Source organism: Balaenoptera physalus, assembly GCF_965194825.1.
Source record: "Balaenoptera physalus genome assembly, chromosome: 3".
Taxonomy (NCBI): domain Eukaryota; kingdom Metazoa; phylum Chordata; class Mammalia; order Artiodactyla; family Balaenopteridae; genus Balaenoptera; species Balaenoptera physalus.
In genome coordinates, this window is record NC_138890.1 from 65,253,926 (window position 1) to 65,278,798 (window position 24,873).

General features: G+C 37.2%; 2 protein-coding genes across 3 annotated transcripts in view; both read right to left on the minus strand.

The window, feature by feature from the left end:
• DDX46 (DEAD-box helicase 46) overlaps nucleotides 1–18,641 on the minus strand; it is a 55,635-nt gene extending 36,994 nt beyond the window's left edge. For both annotated transcript variants that reach the window (XM_082454712.1, XM_082454711.1), the window contains exons 1-10: nucleotides 18,454–18,641; nucleotides 16,025–16,213; nucleotides 14,583–14,726; nucleotides 9,551–9,647; nucleotides 7,069–7,234; nucleotides 5,457–5,608; nucleotides 3,616–3,729; nucleotides 2,056–2,221; nucleotides 1,219–1,339; nucleotides 476–651 (exon numbers count right to left, since the gene is read on the minus strand). In XM_082454712.1, the coding sequence (XP_082310838.1) occupies nucleotides 476–651; nucleotides 1,219–1,339; nucleotides 2,056–2,221; nucleotides 3,616–3,729; nucleotides 5,457–5,608; nucleotides 7,069–7,234; nucleotides 9,551–9,647; nucleotides 14,583–14,726; nucleotides 16,025–16,213; nucleotides 18,454–18,470 (1,342 nt within the window). In that variant the 5' untranslated portion in view covers nucleotides 18,471–18,641. The remainder of the gene's footprint in view (nucleotides 1–475; nucleotides 652–1,218; nucleotides 1,340–2,055; nucleotides 2,222–3,615; nucleotides 3,730–5,456; nucleotides 5,609–7,068; nucleotides 7,235–9,550; nucleotides 9,648–14,582; nucleotides 14,727–16,024; nucleotides 16,214–18,453) is intronic.
• Nucleotides 18,642–22,977: 4,336 nt separating this feature from the next.
• The window catches only part of CAMLG (calcium modulating ligand), a 5,829-nt gene continuing 3,933 nt past the window's right edge, over nucleotides 22,978–24,873 (minus strand). Inside the window, exon 3 of the mRNA XM_082454801.1 lies at nucleotides 22,978–23,593. Coding sequence (XP_082310927.1) covers nucleotides 23,402–23,593 — 192 coding nt within the window. The 3' untranslated portion in view covers nucleotides 22,978–23,401. The remainder of the gene's footprint in view (nucleotides 23,594–24,873) is intronic.

Here is a 24,873-nt window from a genome sequence, read left to right on the forward strand (position 1 = left end):
TTTGGAGAAGAGATCTCTGCCAAATGAATCAAGAAAACTGAATCTAAAGACCTAATCCTGAATGAAATGTTGGCACTACAGCCTTTTAAGGCCAAAAAAAAAAGAAAAGAAAAATACACTTCCCTACAATCTTCTATGTTGAGTTTATAGATCCATTGATATGGGCTAAGAACAAACCTCAACATAAATAAACAGATAGATGCACGAGGAGTCTACCTGCCGAGTCAGAGTTTAAAAACTGAGCTGTGCCAGGAGAGGCTGTTTTTGTACTTCTGAGATGTCACTCCAGAGCTCTGAAGATTCTCACTCCACCTGCTGGTAAGGGGAAATCAGCCCCAAAGTGCCAAATTTATAAAGGAAATGTACATAAAGACATCTTTATTGTTATAATTAAAATTACAAAGCATCAGGTCTTTCTGATTAACTGACAACAAAGTAGTTAACTGAAAAAATAGTTTAATGAAAGGAATTGTACCTATTGGCCCCTCTCCTTCTTCTAATGACCTCTGATCCATGATGTGTCTAAACATGGGCAACAGAAAGGCAATGGTCTTTCCACTTCCTGTCTTGGCAATACCAATCAAATCTCGTCCAGACATTATAGCAGGAATCGCCTGGGTTTGGATTGGCGTAGGCTTTTCATAACCATGCCTTAAAAAGCAAACCAAAGGAAGACAAGGTAAGAACTGTGATCTCTGGGTCCCTCAAACTGTAAGAGTTTTCCAAAATGTATATCCATACAATGAAAAGGAATGAAGTACTGAGACATTCTACATCATGGATGATGTAGAAATATTTGAAAATACTATGCTAATTGAAAGAAGCCAGTCACAAAAGACTATATTAGTATGATCTTATTTATATGAAATGTCCAGAATAGAAAAATCTATAAAAATAGATGAGAGGTTGCCTAATGTGGAGGAGAAAGGAGAAAACTGACTACTAATGGATCCAGGCCTCTTTCGGGGATAATGAAAATATTCTAAAATTAGATTATGGTAATGACTGCACAACTCCATAAATATACTAAAAATCATCAAATTGTAAACTTAAAGGGTAAATTTTATGGTATGTAAATTATATCTCAATAAAACTGTTTAAGAAAAAAAAATCAAGTTTTTCCATTAGAGTAAAAATGTAAGCAAAGGAATTATTTGTGTAAAGGGCTATTTTTAGTTGCAAGATATTGAAAAATGTGGACAACCACTGAACACTTACTTTTTGAGAGAGTTTAAGATCTTCATAGAAATCCCACACTGAACCCAAGATTTAATTGGTTTGGGGCAACCTTTTCCCTTGACAATAATGCCCTCCATTTCCAACCGAAATACATTCACCTCTACAAAACAAAATCCAGATTAAAAACTCTTAAATATTGTTCTATTAGTGCCTTCTACTTTTCAATGAGGCATGGTAAGATTAAGAATTTTCAATTCTTTTCTAGTGCTCCTGAAGGTAATTCCATAGAAAAGCTACGTGACAAAGCACTGAACAGCTCAGAGAGACAACTAAAGTGATTACTGTTGCAACCAATTAGGAACAAAAGAAACACTCCAATTTCTACAATTTGGCTTTTACTTTGACTTAAATTGTACCAGCAATAAAAGAACAATGATTGACAAGTAATACAACCACTTGTTCTTCAAGCAAGGGTTGCCCAGATTATCCTTATTCTATCAATATCACACAGATTCACATTGGTTCCTAACTCTCAAATATCAGAAAAGGTTAACAATATTTTATTTGCTAACTTCACATGAAGAGTATTTTCAATGCTAAAAATATCAACTACATGAGCCAAACTAATTTTTGCTCATTTTTTTTAATGTTTCCAAAAACACACTAATTCTTCACTGCTCCAAATCTTTGTGGATGTTGTCCTACTCTCTAGAATGACTTCTCGCCTTCTAGTTCCCTCTCATTTCTCCAGGTAAGCCAGGCAAATTCCTCCTACTCATGCATCAACTCACAGGCCTATCAACATTCCTCGCAGGCAAGGTGAAGTGTACTCCCTCTGTTCCCACAACAACCAATAAATGAATAAAAAAATTCTACCCTCTTGAGACATTTTTGCCAGTTCTGGAACTTCAACATAAAAGTTTTTTCTGAATTGTTCATATTCAATTTTTCCATGATCCACTGGTTCTAGAAGCTTTCTCTGCTTTGTCTGATAACCTGTAAGGGCAGTCTGAAGATCAACTTCTTCCTCCTCTGAAGAATACTACAATTAAAAAAGAAAAATTAAGAGCTAAATCCATTACTACTTTCTCCTATGGGAAGAAATATTCCTAGTTTTAAAGATCCTCCTCTCCATATTCTTTGGCTTTTATTTTATTTTCTGAATTTTCCAACTTAGTTTATTTCTTCTTTGCCCTTATAGAAAGCTATAATAACAATATAAAGCTAAAATAAAAAAATAATTTTAACACGGCTTTAATAAAGTTTTCCTATAGTTTTCTCTATATAAATCTTTACAATGAGTGCTAATAGGAAAAAAATTTAATTTATTCTGTCACTTCATTTCTTCTCTCCCTATTCTATGTCTGGGATGAGCTGATGAGGGACAAGGGGGAATCAAAAAGTGGGCATACACTTGAGCAGCAACACAGATGAACCTAGAGAATATCATACTATGTGAATTTAGTCAGACAGAGAAAGACAAATATTATATGAGATCACTTATACGTGGAATCTAAAAAATAATACAAATGAATTTATTTGCAAAACAGAAACAGACTCACAGACACAGAAAACAAACTTAGGGCTATCAAAGGGGAAAGGGGAAGGGGAGGGATAAATTAGGAGTATGGGATTAACAGACACAAACTGCTATACATAAAATAAACAACAAGGATTCACTGTATAGCACAGGGAATTATATGCAATATCATGTAATAACCTAAAATGGAAAAGAATCTAAAAAAATATATATATATACACATATGTGTGTATATAGGTATGTGTTTGTGTGTATGTGTATATATATGTAAATATACCTATAGATAGATATATATATCTGAATCACTTTGCTGTATACCTGAAACTAACACTGTATTATAAATCAACTATACTTCAATTAAAAAAAGAAAAAAGTAGGCATACAGCAAGAGGTCAAAGATGTTAGAATGTTCTACCAATTTGAATATTCGGCTACAATACTGTTGAGAATAGCAAGAATTTCTCCTAAGAGTAACTGAAAAGCACACTTCCATCAGTGCTTTCTTATAAATACTTCTAGGACAGTATCGCGAACAAAGTCAAAAATTAATGAAGGGGGCTTCCCTGGTGGCGCAGTGGTTGAGAGTCCATCTGCCAATGCAGGGGACATGGATTCGAGCCCTGGTCTAGGAGGATCCCACATGCCGTGGAGCAACTAAGCCCGTGTGCCACAACTACTGAGCCTGTGCTCCAGAGCCCGCGAGCTGCAACTCCTGAGGCCTGGGCGCCTAGAGCCCATGCTCTGCAGCAAGAGAAGCCACCGCAATGAGAGGCCTGTGCACCGCAGCTGGGAGTAGCCCCCACTCACCGCAACTGGAGAAGGCCTGCGCACAGCAACGAAGACCCAACGCAGCCATAAATAAATAAATAAATAAATAAAAATTAATGAAGAATTACCTCCATGGCATCCTGGTCATTCTCCATTAGCTCACCTTTCTTCTTATCAGAATCTACGACTGCTTTTTTGGTTGTGACAACAGTGACAACTTTTGTGACTGTTGGCCCAGACTTCTAAAAAAAGAATATAAAACATTGTAAAGTTGAAACACAAATTATACACCAAATGAAACACAATGATAACTGTCACAATTTATAATTTGAATTAACTTAGTTGTTAGTGACAACCTAATGAAAAAACAAAAAGTAGTCTGGGGCTTCCCTGGTGGTGCAGTGGTTGAGAGTCTGCTTGCTAATGCAGGGGACATGGGTTCGAGCCCTGGTCTGGGAAGATCCCACATGCCGTGGAGCAACTAGGCCCGTGAGCCACAACTACTGAGCCTGCGCGTCTGGAGCCTGTGCTCCACAACGAGAGGCCATGATAGTGAGAGGCCCACGCACCGTGATGAAGAGTGGCCCCCGCTTGCCGCAACTAGAGAAAGCCCTCGCACAGAAACGAAGACCCAACACAGCGAAAAAATAAATTAATTAAAATAAATTTAAAAAAAAAAAAGTAGTCTGCTTTCTCCTTACTGACTTGCTTGAATTTAAAAGTGTAGGTACTTCCCTGGTGGTCCAGTGGTTAAGAATCCACCTTCTGGGGACTTCCCTGGTGGTGCAGTGGTTAAGAGGCCGCCTGCCAATGCAGGGGACACGGGTTCGAGCCCTGGTCTGGGAAGATCCCACATGCCACGGAGCAACTAAGCCCGTGAGCCACTACTGAGCCTGCGCTCTAGAGCCCACGCGCCACAACTACTGAAGCCCGCGCACCTAGAGCCTGTGCTCCGCAACAAGAGAAGCCACCACAATGAGAAGCCCGCACACCACCACGAAGAGTAGCCCCAGCTCGCAGCAACTGGAGAAGGCCCACATGCAGCAATGAAGACCCAACACAGCCAAAAATAAATAAATAAATAAATAAATAAATGAATGAATGAATGAATGAATCCACCTTCCAATGCAGGGGATGTAGGTTTGATCCCTGGTCGGGGAACTAAGATCCCACATGCCGCAACTACTGAGCCTGCGCGCCACAACTAGAGAAGCCCACACACCGCAACTAGAGAAACCCACACACTGCAACGAAGATCCTGCATGCCACAACTAAGACCCGATGCAAATATTTTTTAAAACTTTTTAAAAAAATGTAATACAATTGCATTATATTTTGTAACACATTAATATATAGGTAATGTGGTATATAATACATAATTTAATATAATATTATGTAATATAATTTATTTTAAAAATACTACTAAATGGTACTTTTCACTCATTCAACAAGCCAAATACTATTCTGGGACCTTAGGATAAATCAATAAACAAGACAGGTAAGGTAAAGATCACTGCTCTTGGGAAGTTTTTAGAAGAAGGAACAAACAATAAACACAACAAAAAATTAATTTATATAATTTTTCAAAAGGTAATAAATGCTATTAAGAAAAAGAAAAACTAGAGTAAAGAGGATCAGGAGTATAAAAGATGGGAGTGCTGGAGAAGGACCTATTCGGGGCTTATTGAAGAGGACCCACTGAAGAGGACCTACTGAGAAGGCAACAAGTAAGAAAAAATACTAAACAAAGATGATGGTAGTTAACAGTGACTTCTAAAAGAACATTTGCAGTTAAAATTCACTAGTATCTCTGCTATTTAGAAAAAGTATTGACACTTCTGAGACGGGGAAGGAAACAAAATCATTAACTTTATAAAGCCATGCATGTCAGTAGTAGGTCAATGCAACAATGAATTCAAGTTACCCAATTAGGAATGTAAATTTTTAAAAATAGGAGAAAATTCCATACCTTTTCATTTCCCCCACCACCTTTCACACTTCTCATATTAAACTTTTTTACTTCCTCTTTCACTTCTTCCATGTAAGCATCTAATGGATCTAACTCCTCACCCTCCATTTCATTTCCTTCCTTTTCAGCCTCTGCAGGATCATCTTCATCATCTAAAATATCAGAATACACTTTCTTTGAATTTGTGTTTCAAAAGGAAATACTTCACAATGAGACCACACCGCCCCCCCATTAAAGCCTTTTCTCTTACTACCCAAACACCTTCCTTACCAATTAACCCAGGCACAACGCAGTTCAAATACTCACACTGGCAAGGTTTTAAATCCAGCAGGTATTAGTTTTGAATAATACTAATAATAAAAGAAATAAATTAGAAATTATTAAACTGAAAAGAGGAAGAAAGACTAATATGTCTAAAAAATGGATCTCCGGTATTGTTTTACAACTACACTAGCAGAAGCAGAACTAAAAACTCTGTCTGCTAAAATGGTATGTTTATTTCTTGCAATTATCTTTCTTTAAATCACACAAAGAAAAAATAATAGCACATTCTTAATTAAAGACAATCTAATGTTTTTTACATAACTAAGATATCATCACCACTTAAAGGTATAATCCATTCATCTATTTAGTTCAACTTTCACAGAAAATGAAAAATTCACAGGAATTTTCACAGAAAATGGAGCAAAATTCCCTTTTCCTATAATATCTCACACTCTTCCACTTTACTAAAATCTTAAACATCAATATCAGATGTGGAGGGGAAATGTTTCTCTCATAATTTATGAAAAAATCAGAGGGACTTGAAAACATGCCCTTAACTTACCCTCATTACTAACATTTGAAGTAAAAAATTAAAGAGTTATTTACTGACTATGCCCATAAGCACCTAACTCTCCACTCTAAGGTAAAATCAGTGATCCTTACCAAACACTACTATACAATTTAAAATTTAATGTAAACATTAAAAGGGGCATTTAAAAATCTCAAAATGAACCTAGTGATTCCACTTCTAGGTATATACCCAAAAGAACTGGAAGTTGGGACTCAATCAGATACTTGCACACCAATTCTCATAGAAGCATTATTCACAATACCTAAAAGATGGAAACTTATATATGCAGCAACAGATGAATAGGTAAACAAAATGCAGTATATATGTACCATGTAATACCATCCAGCCTTAAAAAAGAAGGAAATTCTGATACATGCTACAAAACGGATGAAACTTGAAGACACTTTGCTAAGTGAAATAAGCCAGACACAAAAAGACAAATATTGTATGATTCCACTTATATGAGGTACCTAAAATAGGCAATTCACAGAATCAGAAAGTGGATTAGAAGTTATCAGAAATGGGGGGGAGGGGGACAGATGGAGAATTATTGTTGAATGAGGTACAGAGTTTTTGTTTAGTTCTGGAAATGGACAGTGGTGATGGCTGCACAACACTGTGAATGTGCTTAATTGTCACTGAATTGTACACTTAAAAATGGTTAAAATAGTAAACATCATGTATATTTTTCCACAATAAAAATGGCCTATTACTCATAATTCTAGAATATTCTACATGAATTGTTATATAGTCTATTAGTCTAACAAATGAATATACCATCATCATCTTCTAAACTCCATTTTTTCCCTTGTTTCATCTCTTCAATTTCCTTTTTCAGTTCCCCTATGTTTTCCATGGCCTTTTTACGTTGCTCTTCCCGCCATTTCTCTACCCTTTCTTTTCGCTTTCTCATTTCTTCTTCTAGCTTATTCTGGTCAAAGTTCTTGGGGGAAAAAAAAGAGAAGTAGAGAGAGGGAAATAAGGATCAACAATTTTACTCTAAGTGACATTCCAGATAACTTCTCCAAAGTATAAAAAAAGGAAAAATAGATGTACACAAAACTCCTAAAAATAGATGTACACAAAACTCCTAAATTTAGACCAGATTTAGATCACACATCTTTTAAATATATTCAGGAATAAACTAGGAAAATGAAATCACAATAAAAAGCATCTTCAACTAAGAAAGCAGACAGACTTCAAACACTATAAATTAATCTCATTTTAGTTACAAGCAATATGCACACATGAATTCAATTTCTCCCTCTAAGTGGAAACTAAATCAACTAGCAAGCAAAGTGCTCTAGTTATTATTCTCAACTTTAAATCCTGCAAACTCCTCCAAGATTGCCTCCATGAAAAGCAATTTTCTATTACAAATTACTGAGTAAATGAAAGCTATTTATCAACATGATTAAGAAGTTTTGATCTTTAGTCTTTAGGTCTAGGTTTCCTAGGAACAGCCATTCTAAAGCCTGTATCAAGACTATTAATAATACTCTTAAAAGGAGAGAGCAAATCATTTGCACAGTCATAATCAGGGACTTAAAGATTAAGCATTATAGAAATCAAAATTTTAGACACGCTACCTTACAGGTAGGTATGGAAATACACATGTATAAAAGTCAAAGAAAATATTAATAAATTATAATGATGATGGCATTTTGGGCACCTGGGATTACAGAGAATTATTTCTGACTTTCCAAGTATTTTATAATACGGTTATATTATGTTTGTATTTTTAAAATAAGTTTATTTCTTAAACAAACAAAAAGCTTTGCTCCTGAATTTATACCCTTTATAATAATTCCATCCTCTCTGAAGATGAGCCCCAGAAAGCTTATGTGTTTTTCTCAAGATCACCCACTCATTCAAGACTAGTAGAAACTAGATCAGAAACCAGACTCCCAGACTTCTTGTGTTATATCTTTTCTTAGATACACTGCTCAGAAAGCAGGTCCCTTAAAAAAAAAAACCACTAAACAAATAGAACTCAAAAAAAAAAAGAAAAAAAGGTGAAGCTATAATATATTCTAAAATGGGCAAAAGATATGACTAGGCATTCAAAGAAAAGTGCAAATAGTAAATAAACTTAAAATACCTTATTTAATTATTAGTTTACATTATGTTCACAGCATTTAAAAATATTTACTCATATTTAAAGATATGCAACTCAAAATAACAAGAAACCAATTACACTGGCAAAAATTAAATTTTGAAATACCCATGTTAGCAAGAATGTGAAGAAACAGACATTTTCATATGTCTAAAATCATAAAACTTATACACCTTTTTTGGAGAACAATTTGATACTATCCATCAAAATGTTAAATGTATATGGCCAGCCCTCTGTGTCTGTGAGTTCACATCCTCAGAATTCAACAAACTGTGGATCAAAAGTATTCAGGAAAAAAAATTCCAGAAAGTTCCAAAAATCAAAACTTGAATTTGCCCCATGCTGGTAACTGTTCACATAGCATTTACATTATGTTTACAACTATTCACACAGCATTTACGTCATATTAGGTATCATAAGAAATCTAGAGATGACAATGTATGCGGGGAGGATATGCGTAAGTTATACTATATCATTTTACATAAGGGACTTGAACATGTGAAGATTTTGGTATCTGCAGGGGTCCTATAACCAATCCCCCCAGGATACCGAGGGAAAGCTATATATATACCCATTGACAAAGTCATTTATTTCACTGATACCAATTTACCCTATACTATATTCACAAAACACATGTGTACAAGGATTAATATACCATTGTTTATAACTACAGACTGGAGACAGACTAAATATCCATCTACCTTTTTTCAACAAAACACTATGCAAGCATTACAAACAACAAGCTCTACCTCTGTACGCAGCTACAGAAAGATATCCAATATTTAACAAATGAAAACAGAAAGGCATTCTACTTCTTACGTTAGATAGTTCGTATACTGCTATTTATTACTCTTAAGACCTTATATATTGATAAAACAATTCATAATTTAAAAGTGACAAAAAGCAAGGCACAGAATAGTGCATATAGTATGATCACATTTTGCACATAAAATTAGATAATTTGTATAGATATGCAACTTTTTTCTGAAAAATTTTCTCATGGGACAACTATTATTTTACCTGTTTATTTTACAAATCTATTATCATTTACTTAAAAATAAAACACACAGCATTAAAAAACAAGAATTTGTCACTATAGAAACAAATTTGATATTATACGATTACTTATGTTAGTAAACATACACCGGCATCCTTTTCTTTTTCATCCTCTTTGTCATCTTTGTCTTTTTTCTTCTCTTTAGAACTTTCCCCACTATCTGTTTTCTCTTTGGACCTAGACCTACCAAAAAAGAGAGAGAAAGAGAAGGACATCATCTATTTGTTTTTGGAAACATTAATTTTAGAATACTTAGACTTGTATTTTACTTTTTATGTAAGAAATAAACTTCCAAGAGTCAAATGAATTTATATACATATATATATATATATATATATATATATATATATATATATATATATAAACACTCTGGAAATAAAATGAAGAATTAATCCCATGACACTAACTGCAAATATGATTAGATATCTGGAAATTGACCAAAGGAAAACTGGACCCAGCATATAAAAATAATTACAAAATTTAAATAACAAGTTAAAATTTAACAAATGGAGAAATACACGAAGACATTAATAGTCTACAAGACAATTGATATATGTAATAATATTTAAAATCTCAATAGGCTTGCATTTTGACCCTACTTAGGGCATCTAATAATGAATAAAATCCCTTAACTGTAATGTAATCAAATTAGTCGACCTTTTTCCCTCCTTTATGATTGGTGCTTTTTAAAGCATCTTAGAAATTTTTCCAACTTTGATGAAGATACTCAAGAGGTAAAGAAGATATTCTCTAGTACAAACTCCTAAAAAGTTTATAGCTTTGCCATCTAATTTGGTTTTTAATCTGTTTGGAAATGCTTTTTGTGCACAGAATGAAGTAGCCGGTCCTATTTTACTAAAGGACAGCAAATGTCCCTAGCACCATTTATTGGAAAAACTTTTTCCTACTATTTACAATGTCACCACTGTCATTTATCAAATGACCTTATATGTGTGGATCTGATTCTGAGTTCTTTATATGGTTCCAGTGATCTACTTGTCTATCCTTACAATAAAGCAACACTCTTAATTTCTATAACTTTATGACAAGTCTTGATACCTGGTAGTGCAAGCCCTCATAACTTGTTCTTCAAAAGTGTTTATGCCCTTTGCATTCCTAATTTTTTTTTTTAAACATCTTTATTGGAGTATAATTGCTTTACAATGGTGTGTTAGTTTCTGCTTTATAACAAAGTGAATCAGTTATACATATACATATGTTCCCCTATCTCTTCCCTCTTGCATCTCCCTCCCTCCCACCCTCCCTATCCCACCCCTCTAGGTGGTCACATAGCACAGAGCTGATCTCCCTGTGCTATGTGGCTGCTTCCCACTAGCTATCTATTTTACATTTGGTAGTGTATATATGTCCATGCCACTCTCTCACCCTGTCACATCTCACCCCTCCCCCTCCCCATCTCCTCAAGTCCATTCTCTAGTAGGTCTGTGTCTTTATTCCCGTCTTGCCACTAGGTTCTTCATGACCTTTTTTTTTTTTCCTTAGATTCCATATATATGTGTTAGCATACTGTATTTGTTTTTCTCTTTCTGACTTACTTCACTCTGTATGACAGACTCTAACTCTATCCACCTCACTACAAATACCTCCATTTCATTTCTTTTTATGGCTGAGTAATATTCCATTGTATATATGTGCCACATCTTCTTTATCCATTCATCCGATGATGGACACTTAGGTTGCTTCCATGTCCTGGCTATTGTAAATAGAGCTGCAATGAACATTTTGGTACATGACTCTTTTTGAATTATGGTTTTCTCAGGGTATATGCCCAGTAGTGGGATTGCTGGGTCGTATGGTAGTTCTATTTGTAGTTTTTTAAGGAACCTCCATACTGTTCTCCATAGTGGCTGTATCAATTTACATTCCCACCAACAGTGCAAGAGTGTTCCCTTTTCTCCCCACCCTCTCCAGCATTTATTGTTTGTAGATTTTTTTGATGATGGCCATTCGGACTGGTGTGAGGTGATAGCTCATTGTAGTTTTGATTTGCATTTCTCTAATGATTAATGATGTTGAGCATTCTTTCATGTGTCTGTTGGCAATCTGTATATCTTCTTTGGAGAAATGTCTATTTAGGTCTTCTGCCCATTTTTGGATTGGGTTGTTTGTTTTTTTGTTATTGAGCTGCATGAGCTGCTTGTAGATCTTGGAGATTAATCCTTTGTCAGTTGCTTCATTTGCAAATTATTTTCTCCCATTCTGAGGGTTGTCTTTTGGTCTTGTTTATGGTTTCCTTTGCTGTGCAAAAGCTTTTAAGTTTCATTAGGTCCCATTTGTTTATTTGTGTTTTTATTTCCATTTCTCTAGGAGCTGTGTCAAAAAGGATCTTGCTGTGATTTATGTCATAGAGTGTTCTGCCTATGTTTTCCTCTAAGAGTTTGATAGTGTCTGGCCTTACCCTTAGGTCTTTAATCCATTTTGAGCTTATTTTTGTGTATGGTGTCAGGGAGTGTTCTAATTTCATACTTTTACATGTACCTGTCCAATTTTCCCAGCACCACTTATTGAAGAGGCTGTCTTTTCTCCACTGTATATGCTTGCCTCCTTTATCAAAGATAAGGTGACCTTATGTGCGTGGGTTTATCTCTGGGCTTTCTATCCTGTTCCATTGATCTATATTTCTGTTTTTGTGCCAGTACCAAACTGTCTTGATTACTGTAGCTTTGTAATATAGTCTGAAGTCAGGGAGCCTGATTCCTCCAGCTCCATTTTTCGTTCTCAAGATTGCTTTGGCTATTCGGGGTCTTTTGTGTTTCCATACAAATTGTGAAATTTTTTGTTCTAGTTCTGTGAAAAATGCCATTGGTAGTTTGATAGGGATTGCATTGAATCTGTAGATTGCTTTGGGTAGTAGAGTCATTTTCACAATGTTGATTCTTCCAATCCAAGAACATGGTATATCTCTCCATCTATTTGTATCATCTTTAATTTCTTTCATCAGTGTCCTATAATTTTCTGCATACAGGTCTTTTGTCTCCTTAGGTAGGTTTATTCCTAGATATTTTATTCTTTTTGTTGCAATGGTAAACGGGAGTGTTTTCTTAATTTCACTTTCAGATTTTTCATTGCATTCCTAATTTTATAATCAGTTTATCAAACACTTTTCTATTCATGTCTGCTAAGAACTTTTAAACATCAATATATGTTGAAGTTAATAAGATGCTTTTCCTGAATCTACTTAGATAACCAAGACTTTTCTCCTTGAATCTTATTAATGTAGAGGATCATACTGATTGATTTTCCAATGTTAAACCAACCTTCCATTCCTGGAATAAATCCAACTAGTTTATGATTGTATTATCTTTTTTATATATTGTTAAAAGCAGCATGCTAATCCTTTATGTTTAGACTGAGTATAGCCTATAATCTTCTTTTTGCACACTGCCTTGTCAGGTTTTCCTCTACCATCTTATTAATTTTCTTCATTTTATGCATGTTTCTTCTTTCTTAAGTCTTTGTCCCTCAAAAGTATCATTACAGAGTAAAAAGACAAACCAGAGCAATATATCTGCCCCTCACATAAATGACAAAAAACAACTATCCAGAATATTTAAAAACAAAAACCCCCTATAAATCAATTTTTAACGACAGAAACAACCCAATAGGAAAATGAGCAAAACATTTAAACATGTACTTTAGAAAAGAGGAAATCTGAATGACCAAGAACCACATGAAAAAGTGTTCAACTTCATTAGTAATCAAGGAAATGCAAATTAAAACCACAATGATATTGCTATTATATGTCTAACAAATAAACAAAAATTAAAAGGACTGACAATACCTAATACTGGCAAAGGTATGGAGGGATACAATTCTCATATACTGCTGGAAGTATAATTAGTATAAACTCCTTGGAAAGCATTTCGGATTACTTAGTTAAAATGAAGCTATGTTTATTCTATGACCATGTAACTTCACTCCTAGTTATATACCCAAGGGAAACTCATACACATGTATACTAGGATATATATACAAAAATGTTCATAATAGCCCCAAAGTTAAAACAACCCAAACATCCATCTCAGTAGAATGGATAAATAAATAGTGGTATATTTATACCACAGAATAATATTCAGCAATAAAAATAAACTACTGTTATGAGCAACACAGATAACTCTCAATGTTGAGCAAAAACGCAAAAGAAGACAAGACTCATTCATGTAAAGTTAGTTTAAAAACATATAAATCTAGACTATTCTTTTTCCAGTTATACACACAGGTCGTAAAACTATAAGGAAACAATCAGGACATAAATTACTAGCACAAAAGTCAGGAGTGATTTTATATAGGGAAGGAGGGAGCTGGGTTAGAGAAGGGAAATGGAGGGCTTCCGGGGGTACAGAAAATGTTCTATTTCTTGACTTTGGTGGTGGTTACATGGATCTTGCTTTATAATTATTTAATAAGCTGCATGTTTATATTTCACTCATTTCTCTGCACTTATATTTTAAAATTTAAAATAATCCCAATGGGCATTATTACACTGACCTTGACAAAATAAAAGTAAAATTTATAAAGTAAAATAAATGACATGGCAAAAATCCTCATTAACTAATATGGAGAAAACAGAGAACACAGAACAAATCCATACATCCCATGACACCACTTTAGAAACAATAATAGGCAAAGAACAAACCACTAACAAGAGAAACAAAAAGAGTAAACGTATTATGTCTAATAGACATAAATAATATCTCAAAATTGAATGGTACTAACATCTTAAGGAAACAGGTACATTTAACTTACAAAAGCAAAGTTCACCCATTATGAATAGCAATTCAGCAGTACACACCATGAGTAAAAAAGTTATTTGTCAATCAACATCGGAAATGCCAAGAAAATAATTTCAAAGGAAAAAACATAGTTCCCACAAAGATGTATATAAAATGCATTTCTGACCATTAATAGCAGATATTAAATAAAAGAACAATGCATTATGAGTGTTAAAACTAATAGAATCTAGCATTTTCTAAAAGCATTACAAGCTTTATAACCTATTGAAATAATTCAGCTAACAGCTAATGGCAGCAGCCAAATTCAGTATTTACAAAGATTTTTTTAAAAAACTGTAGGGAAGAGAGTCAGTTCCCAACCTACCTATTCTCAGCTTTCTTGCTTTTATTGCCGGGACTGGAGGATCGGGATCTCCGGCCGCGGCTTCTACTCCTCGAACGTCTCCTGTCTCGACTTCGAGATCTTCTTCGCTCTCGACTTCGATCTCTCTCTCTACTTCTGGAACGCCTGAAAGGGGACACTTCATTTATTCTATGACCAAGTGGAACGTCTACTTCAGACCATGGTTCTGCCTCATGTTGAAAGAAGCTTCTTAATTATTACCATTATTAAAGACAGATTTCAATTAACTATCAAATCAGCTAAACAGGGAACAAGTAAAGCCATTCCTTACAAGTGGTCAATGAAATAAATGATACTAATTTCAAAGTGATGTTTGGTGAAAAACAGAGGAAATATGTAACAAGAGCTGTTTGAAATTTATGACCTATAGCAGAAAATCTAAATTTCAAAGACAGCCGAAACCTAAGTATAAGGATGGGCAGAATGGGGCTGTGGAAAGATCACAGATATGAAAAATTAAGAGACAAGAATTTCTACCCTGGTGCTACTAATTAGTGACATACATAGGGCAGATCAACTCTCTGGGTCTCAGTTTCCTCATCTGTAAAATATGGAGACTTCACCAAATAATCTCAAAATCCTTCTTGCTCTAAAATCTTGTGATTCTTTCACACCAAAAAGTCAAAGGCCAAATCTTAAATGACCAATTTCACTTAACAAGTACTTGACTGAATTGTATGAAACTGTTCCCGGTACCTCATAATATAAAATTGAATAAGTTAGTGTTATCCACATTGTTACGGGTAAGTATGTTCCCTAAGTACCAAGTGACACTTAGGCAATCTCTCCTTCCAAGGTCTGAAAAAGATAAAGTCAAAGTTCTTTCTGTGATCAGTTCACAGCACCTGTATAACCTTGTCCTCTTTCCCATTTTAATGAGAAACTTTATTAGAAATCTTTTTTTGGTGTGGGGAAGATTATTTTTATTTAGAGACTGTTTTCTACCTCCAGAAAAGTTATGGCTGCTTGGGTGGTACTATGGAATATTTAATCAAGTTTAAAAAAATTAGGATGTTCTTTGGTTAAATCTAAAAAAGTTCTTTAAAATAGTTTCAAACAGAGTATGGAGATGGCTCTGCCCTGTTTCCTTCTCCTGTCGGCTCTAGCGGTTGCTCTGAACACAGGGGTCAGCTTTCTTGGGACAGGATTAGACTAGAACCCCCCTGATGTCATATTACCTTAGCTTTTACTTCACTGTTTGAAAATGACAGTGGAAAGGGAAAAAAAAAAATACTGTAAGTTTTTGTTCTAGGCAAATCACTTCTGTACCTAATCAAACAAGCTGGGGTAAAGCAGAGGGCCTGCAAAAGGGCCACTAAATTCTAGTCCAAAATTTTTGAAGAAGCCTGATTTAGCTGAGAAGGTCCAATTTAACAAGAGTCCTGTGGAGATTAATGTCTTACCTCAGACGCTTCCTGTCTCTTGACCGAGATCTTCTTTTATCCCTGCTACGAGATCTCTCTCTCCTTCTATCTCTATCCCTGCTTCTAGACCTTCTGTCATCTCCACGTTTACTTCTTTTGTCTGAGGGTGAGCGACTTCTAGATCGACTTCCAGAGCGTCCCCGTGATGCTGATCGCTTCCGATAGTGGCTAGATTATTAAGTTAAAGATTAAGCTTAGCAAACACAGCTTCTATTACATTTTATTTATTTTATTATTTTCTAAAAAAAATCTCAGCAGATAAATTAAACATTGAAAGGACTTCTTATACGTAAACTTTTTTAAAATTAGGGGGAAAGAATGAACTCTTCTGCTACAGCACACTGTCCTGGAAAAGAAGGAAGGACAGTAAGCCAAAGAGACCTAGTTCCTGCCTTTGGGCCTCAAGCAGCTTGCATTCTGGTAAAGGAAGAGAGGACAGGCAAGTAAAGAAGTAAGTATACAATATGTATTTGGTGCTACGGAGAAAAACAGATGAAAGTAAAGGAAAAAGAGAGACAGTGGGAGGTAGGAAGTTTGCTCCTTTACACCAGGTGATTAGAGAAGGCCTCACTAATAAAGTGCCATTTCAGAGGTTTAAAGGAAGTAAAGGAAGGAACCATGGAGATATGTGAGGGAGAAACTTTCCAGGCAAAAGGCACAGTAAGTGCAAAGACCCTGAAAAGGAACCTTGATTGGTGTGTTTAAGGAACAGCAAGGAACCAGATGTGCTTGGAGTTGAATGAGTGAGAGAAAGTGTCATGAGATGGGGTCAGAGGTACAGCATGGTAGCCAAATGTGGAGAGCCTTATATGCCATTATAAGGACTTTCTCTTTTACTTTGAGAAAAGATGAGAAGCTACTGGAAGATTTTAAGCAGAGGAATGACATAACCTCCCTACTATTTTTAAAGCATTACTCTGGCTGCTGAGGGGAGAACAAACCAAAGAAAGGCAAGGACAGAAGCAGGGAAAACAGGTAGAATGCTACAGCAATCGTCCAAGTAAGAGACAGCGTTGGCTTGGATCAGAATGTCATGTGTAGAGTTGTTGAGAAGTGTCAAAATCTGGACATTTTAATGACTAATTAAATGTCAAGTGCAACAGCAAATCTAGTACACAAGCCAGGCAAGGCAGAGAAGTGGGGGAGAAGGCCGAAGAGATGGAAAGGACCTTCTTGGGAAGAGCCCTGAAGGCTGTGCTGAAGAGTCTCACTTCATCTTGGAAGCAGTAAGAACCAACAGACATGAAAGCAAGGAAATGACATAATCTTATGTTAATTTCAGAAGTGTCACTCTGGCTGCAGTGTGGAATCAACTGGGAGAGCAAGATCAGAGGAAGATAACTTGAGGCAGGTGTAGCAGTCTGAGTAATAAATGATTAGGGCCTGAATTAAGTCAGGGAGAGCAGGAATGGTGACAGGGTGCAGTATCTAACTGGATGTAGGCAGCGAGAGAGAGACGAACCAGTCAAACAAATATCACTTCCAGGTTTCTGGTCTGGCTGGCCAGATGAACAGCAATGCTTTCACGGAGATTTAAATGACCTTTACCCGAATTTTCTGTAGTTATGGAAATACTCTTTATCCAGGTGATGGTTACACGGCTTATATATGAGCTAAATTTCACCAAGCTCTACCCTTAAGCGTTGTCCATTTCCCTGAATATTAATTATACCTCAGTAAACTACTATTACCTTACTTACTTATTATTTATATCCTAGATATAAATGATCTTTCAGTCACAGCTAAACATTAAGCAAATACGCACATTTAAGATAAAAATCTCAAGGTCCCAAACCAGGTAACAATCTGAAATGTTGAAGAGATATCAGAGTTCTAATAAGACCTCCCAGTTCTCAGTTTAAAAAGGATAAAAAACACATAACAAAGAAATTTTAAATCTATGTGCGAAATAAATGCCCATGCAACAAGCATTTATTGTAGCCCAAAACAAACCTAGTCACGTAGTATTGTAGGCGATGTAAAAATGTTTGGCCACACGCTCCTTTCAATTAAGAAAATACCACACGCGCACAAAAAACTAAAGTAGAGAGCGACAGGGGCCAAAGAAATGTTGCAAACGCGAAGTGGTGAGAAATTTAACTGGGATCGCTACTGACTGAGGCTATACGGGTAAGCTCCGCGGAAATGGCGGGATGTAGTCGAAGTCCCGGAGGTGTGTTCCCGCTCCAAGGGCTCGAACCGGCCGATGGCCGTGCAAGGGAACCCTGTGCCCGCCGCCGACCCAAGCACACCCACTGCCTCAGCCGAGGTCCCCCAGCCCCTCTAGTAGCCGCGGGCAGCGCTGGCCGCACGTGGGGCCGCACCGAGCCAGGCCCGACCCCGCGGCCACCTCGACTCCCGCCTGAGGAAGAGACTCTCCCGCTCGCACGCCCAGCGCGCCGCCTCACCGTGACTCCCGGCCCATGCCGCAGGCCGCGGGAAAGCGGCGCCCTTCGGGACCACGCGCAGGAGAACCGGACAAAGTAAGAGGCCGCACAGCCCTCAGCACGCCGGGCGAGGAGCAGCACTAACAAGCTGCAGCAGCCACAGCAGCAGGCACCATCCGAACGCGGCCAACGAAAACAGGACGTGCTGGCGCCAGCGGCAGGAGGAAGGAAAAAGCGGGCCGGAAGCGGCTATCGCTCCACAGCGCCCCCTCTCGGCTGGAGGCCGCACAGTGCCGGCTGCGCCTAAAGAGGTTGCCTCGGCCGGGTTTTCCCTGCACAGCCGCGGAAGCCCCCTAGGCTTGGTGAGGTAGAGGGTGATGCCTCAGCCATGCAAGCCCTGGGAGGGTCTTTCCTACAGCGGGCACTGAAACGCCATAAGCAACCCCGAGCTGTCCCAGGAAGTGTACTGACATCTAAGCGATGCTACAAACATCTCCATTCACTCTCATCATTTCTACATGCATTCATTTAAACATATTGTTACATGTCAGGCATGTTCTACCTTCCAACGAGCTTTCAATCTCGTGGCAGATATAGGCATTAACAAAAACATAAGCAGATGTAATGTAACAGAAAAGAGATTCTACCATAGGAAAGGGGTTCAGAAAAAGTGTTCCCTAAGGAAGTGACCTTTGAGGTATGATTTGAAGACTGAGTAGGAGTTAACTTGGTGAAGAGGACGAAGAGCTAAAAATACGTTACACAAGATAATGGCTCTCAACATTGCCTGCGCTTGGGAGCTTAAAAATACATATACGGATGCGTGTGTTCCATTCTGATATTCTGATTTGATTGGTCTGGAGTGCTTCCAGTGCATTGGGAATTTTAAAGCTTCCCAGGTGATTGTGAAGTACAGTCCGGTCAAGGCGAAGAACGACTCGCCTAGTGGAACTTACGCTGCAATGTTGAGTTGTTTTAGCAGAAAGCTGTAAAGGAGTTGGGGACAGGCTCTCACTTACTTTACGTGCCTCTGTACTATTTTATGTTCTTACACATAAGGATGTTAGAAAAGTTCCATATTTTGACTGTAGCAGTCATTGCATGGATGTTTGTCAAGATTCATTGAACTGTACGCTTTATTTTTATTTTATTGTTATTTTTTTTGGCCGTGCCCCACAGCCTGCGGTATCTTAGCTCCCCAACCCGGGGCCCTGCAGTGGAAGCGTGGAGTCCTAACCACTGGACGGCCAGTGAGTTCCCTGAACTGTATGCTTTGAATTGGTGTGTTTTATTGTATGTAAATCTTACCTCGATAAATTTGAATTTTTAAAAAATGAAACCAACGAGTTTAAGACTCTAAGACTGGCTTCTGCTCTGTGATTTATTGCCCACCTGTGGCTGCAGGGCAGACCATGCCAAGGGTAAGGAAGGCCTGAGCCAATATATGACAGAATGGACACCAATGAGGGTCAGGTATGAGAGCCATTGTAAATTGCTTGTATGTGGGCTGAAGGTAAGGAGTGTGGAGACACTGACAAGTGGTCAGATTCTGGATGTATTCCACAGGCAGCTTTCCAAACACTAATTGATAAAATGGATGTGAACTGCAAGGGTAAGGGAGGAATAAAGATGACTCCCAGGTTTTGAACAGAGCTACTCTGGATTGTGGTGAATTTGTGGAGATGAAAAAGGCCTGGGTGCAGCAGATTTGGTGGGAAAAGGAGAGAAAATCAGTGTTTCTGCCTACTAGATATCCAGAAGGAGATAATGGCTGAAAGGAAATATATGAGTCTGGAGTTCAAAGGAGAAATAGAGATTGGAGAGATAAGGGTCATAAGCACTTTATAGAATGTATAATACAGATCTTCCTCAACTTAGGATGGGATTACATCCTGATAAAACCCATCGCAAGTTTAAAACACTGCAAGGGGAAAATGCATTTTAATATACCTAACCTACCCATCATAACTTAGCCTAGCCTACCTTAAACGTGTCAGAACACACACATTAGCCTGCAGTTGGGCAGAATCATCTAACACAAAGCCTATTTTATAATAAAGTGTTGAATATCTCATGTAATTTATTGAAGACTATACTGAAAGTGAAAAGCAGAACGGTTTTAAGTGGATCATCATGGACTGGGAGCTGCAGCTCTCTGCCACTGCCCAGCATCACTAGAGAGTATCATACTGCAGATGGCTAGCCCAGAAAGAGATCAAAATTCAAAATTCAAAGCACGGTTTCTAACGAATGTGTCACTTTTTTTTTTAAATTAATTTATTTATTTTTGGCTGCGTTGGGTCTTCGTTGCTGTGCGCGGGCTTTCTCTAGTTGCGGCGAGCGGGGTCTACTCTTCGCTGTGGTGCGCGGGCTTCTCATTGAGATGGCTTCTCTTGTTGCAGAGCACGGGCTCTAGGTGAATGGGCTTCAGTAGTTATGGCACGAGGGCTCAGTAGTTGTGGCATGTGGGCTTCAGTAGTTGTGGCTCACGGGTTCTAGAGCACAGGCTCAGTAGTTGTGGCGCATGGGCTTAGTTGCTCCGCGGCATGTGGGATCTTCCCGGACCAGGGCTTGAACCCGTGTCCCCTGCGTTGGCAGGCGGATTCTTAATCACTGAGCCACCAGGGAAGCCCACGAATGTGTCACTTTGACATCACCATAAAGTCAAAAAATTGTAAGTCAAACCACCCTAACTCAGGGACTTTCTGTATATGGTATTTGAAGCCAAGGAACTGGATGAGGCCATGCAAAAATTGATATAGCTGGAACAGATTTTTTAAATCACTTATTCAAATTTCTTGATTTTAAGGGAGAGTACTGAGACATGGGAAACAAATTTAATCCCAGATCACTAATCTTCTTGGAATCTAAACTGGAACCAGAACCCAGGCATCTGATACCCAGGCCAGAGCTCTTTCCAAGATACTTCATTTCTAACTCCCTTTTTTTTTTTTAATAGTTTTATTTTCTTTTTTAATATTCATTTATTTAGTGGCTGCCCTAGGTCTTTAGTTGCAGCATGCAGGATCTTCAGTTGCAGCCTGCATGCAGGATCTAGTTCCCTGACCAGGGATCGAACCCCGGCCCCCCACACTGAGAGTGCAGAGTCTTAACCACTGGACCACCAGGGAAGTACCTCTAACTCCCTTTTAAGAGAACATATTCACGTGACAATTCTAACTGGCTTTTTGTGCCCACAGCATATTTACGGTAAGTTCACAGCATTTCTATGTCCTTGAAGAAACTACTTTTATCTATTAGCAGAGGTGAAAGAAGTTAATTATAGTCTACTATGTCTCCAATACATCACTTATTTAGCAAACTGCCCTGGCTTCCAAAGCAGATTTTGATTCTAACTAACCTAGTTCTGAATCTCATAACCCTCTTGCTGTTTTTAACACCAACTGTGTGTACACACATCCGCTTATACAGCTAATAAGACTAAAAATCTACTGGTCAAAGATGTCACCTCTCAACAACCATCCTTTGTTGTTGTTGTTTTTTCTTTTTTTGGCTGCACCTCAGGGCATGAGGAACTTCCCAGACAGAACCCGCGCCCCCTGCAGTGGAAGCGCAGAGCCTTAACCACCGGACCACCAGGGAAGTCCTCAACAACCATCCTTGGCAATCTAGTTTTAACTCATAAACATTTCAAATCCCTGAAATTTCTAAGTAAAAAAAATTCTTCTTAATTATTCCAAACACTAATAAACCTGCATTTCCATTTGATATTATTCAACATGCTTAAGCAAATACTCATGTCTTCTCTTTGAAATAAATTTGATAATGACCTACAATTACTAAAACTTTGCATGTGTAAACTGACAAAATGGAAGAAATAAAATGTGCAATTGAAAATTCCTAGTGTCTTCCCAGGGATTGGGGAGAGTGTGACAAATTCAAGAATACTATCCAATCCTCTGGATATTAGATTTGTATGGAATTAGAAAAAATGTGTGCTTGTAATCTTACCCTAAGTCAAATGAATAGACTTAAATTGTTATACTTATTCTCCATCACTGTGGTTCAAAATAAAAAAACTTTGTGAGTAATAAAAAAAAAAGTCTATATCACAAGAATTAATCAAACAGACGATACAAAAAAACTAGGGAAATGTTAATACCAAGTGATAAAACACTTATGCTTTATACTCTTTTAAGTCAAACCTTCCAAATATGACAGTGTTACCACGTTAGTTAAAAGGGTATTTATGCTATTGGGTTGAATACTTCAGTCAATTCTTCAAATTCCATTTTTATATCTAATTATTCTATGCTTATTGCTTAAAAAACATACTTCTGAAAATCTAAAACTCAAAAGTAAAAATTTCCAATTCTGAGTTTGGTAATAAAATTTTTCATAAATTAAAATTAATAAAGATTTCATAAATACCTTTTAATTTCACATGTATGAATCTTAATCATTTCCTCCATTAAATATTTATGCTGAAATAAAAATTAAGATACTGACTCAACGAGAAAAGATAAAATTGGCTACCTTATTCAGCCCTTATAAGTTAAAATGTGCAAACTTAACACTAGACAATTCAATTTCTTTCATTTTATTTTTAAGATGGCTCCATTTCTCAGGACAGAACAATACAAATACAAGATGCAGTCCTTGGGACTGGCTGAGACGACATTCATCTGCTCTCCTAAAAGCACTAGCTCAGCTCTCAAAGAGGAATTACAAATCTGAGAAGTTAGGGAAAGGTGTAGACTAGGAATTCTAATTAAACAAGAAAAATCGATTACTGACATTGGTACTCTAATCTTCACATCAGTATTAATACAAACTCAACCCTTTCCAGTCAGGGAACCTGCCATTCCATTCCTAATCAAGTGGTTTTACAACCTCAAAAAGTAAAAGAATTTCATAAAGGTGTAAACCAATATGCTTCCTTTAGAGTCACTGCAATATAGAAGAGAAATTTTTTTTTGTAAGCTTCTCTTTCTGAGTTCTGCAGGCTTCATGGTACTTCAGAGCCCCAATAATCAAGCAGTTCATGACAAAAGATAAAAGTGAAAAAGTAGACACAGAGATCTGTGAAAACTTCGCCCATTTTGCTGTAAGTATCCATTGATCGATTTATTACTTCAGCAGGAATTCCGGATAATAGAAGCGCAGCTGTTAGTACTGTTGTCTTTATCTTCTTTTCACCCTGCATAGAGAAAGACTTCAATAAATCTTACAGCTTTCAGAAGACTACTTAAGCTCTATAAAAACATCAGTGCTGCTATTTTTGCCTAACTGATTTTAAAACTGTTAATGAAGTTTCAAAATATCAATCAATAATATATGAAGAAACATTTACTGAGCATATAATATGTAAAGCAGCAAACTGCTAGGCAATAGGGAAAAGACACCATTCTTGTTATCAGAACTTTTTAAAAAAGTCTTATCTTGGAGGCAAGATATAAATAATAATTTAAGATATATACAAAAGCTCAAGACAAAAACAGGAAAAGCATTACCAGACAGGACATAAATAATTGCTAAATGAACGACATGGATGACGTGTGCTATAGTGGCTCAAAGAAGACAGAAATTACTCCAGGGTTTTACATATAAGTAAAGCACAGGGAAGGATTTCAGAAGAAGTGGAATTAAAAACAGGCCTTTAAGAATGAGCAAGATTGGGGCTTCCCTGGTGGCGCAGTGGTTGAGAATCCGCCTGCCAATGCAGGGGACACGGGTTCGAGCCCTGGTCTGGGAAGATCCCACATGCCGCAGAGCAGCTGGGCCCGTGAGCCACGACTACTGAGCCTGCGCGTCTGGAGCCTGTGCTCCACAACAAGAGAGGCCGCGATAGTGAGAAGCCCGCGCACAGCGATGAAGAGTGGCCCCCGCTTGCCGCAACTAGAGAAAGCCCTTGCACAGAAACGAAGACCCAACACAGCCAAAAATAAATTAACTAAAAAAAAAAAAAAAGGCGTAGCCCTGTCGTTCTAAAAAAAAAAAAAAAAAAGAATGAGCAAGATTAAGATGAGCAAAAGTGAGAGGATAAATCTTATTGTAAGGTTAAGTCTCATGACAACGAAAGTCAGAAGAGTGATAGGTGTACTGGAGGACAGTGAATAATTTGTAACAGAATCAAAGGAACATTCTGTAGAGTCAGCCCTAATTGCCATCCAAAGGAATTCACATTTGTTTACATATGCAGCAGAATATCACTGAACATTTATTTCCTAATATAATTTTCTAGTCTCATTCTTTAAGAGATTCAAGGCTGAATTTTCATTTAATTTATTGATTTGGTATCACCAAATCCAATCACATGGTTCAAAACATTTTAAATATAAAAAGCTATAGTTACCCAAGAGAAATCAAAGCCTATGTCCACAAAAAAAACCCACTCAGGAAAGTTCTTTGTTGCTTTAGACATATTAACCAAAAATTGGAAACAACCAAGACGTCCAGCAATAGGTAATTAGACAAATT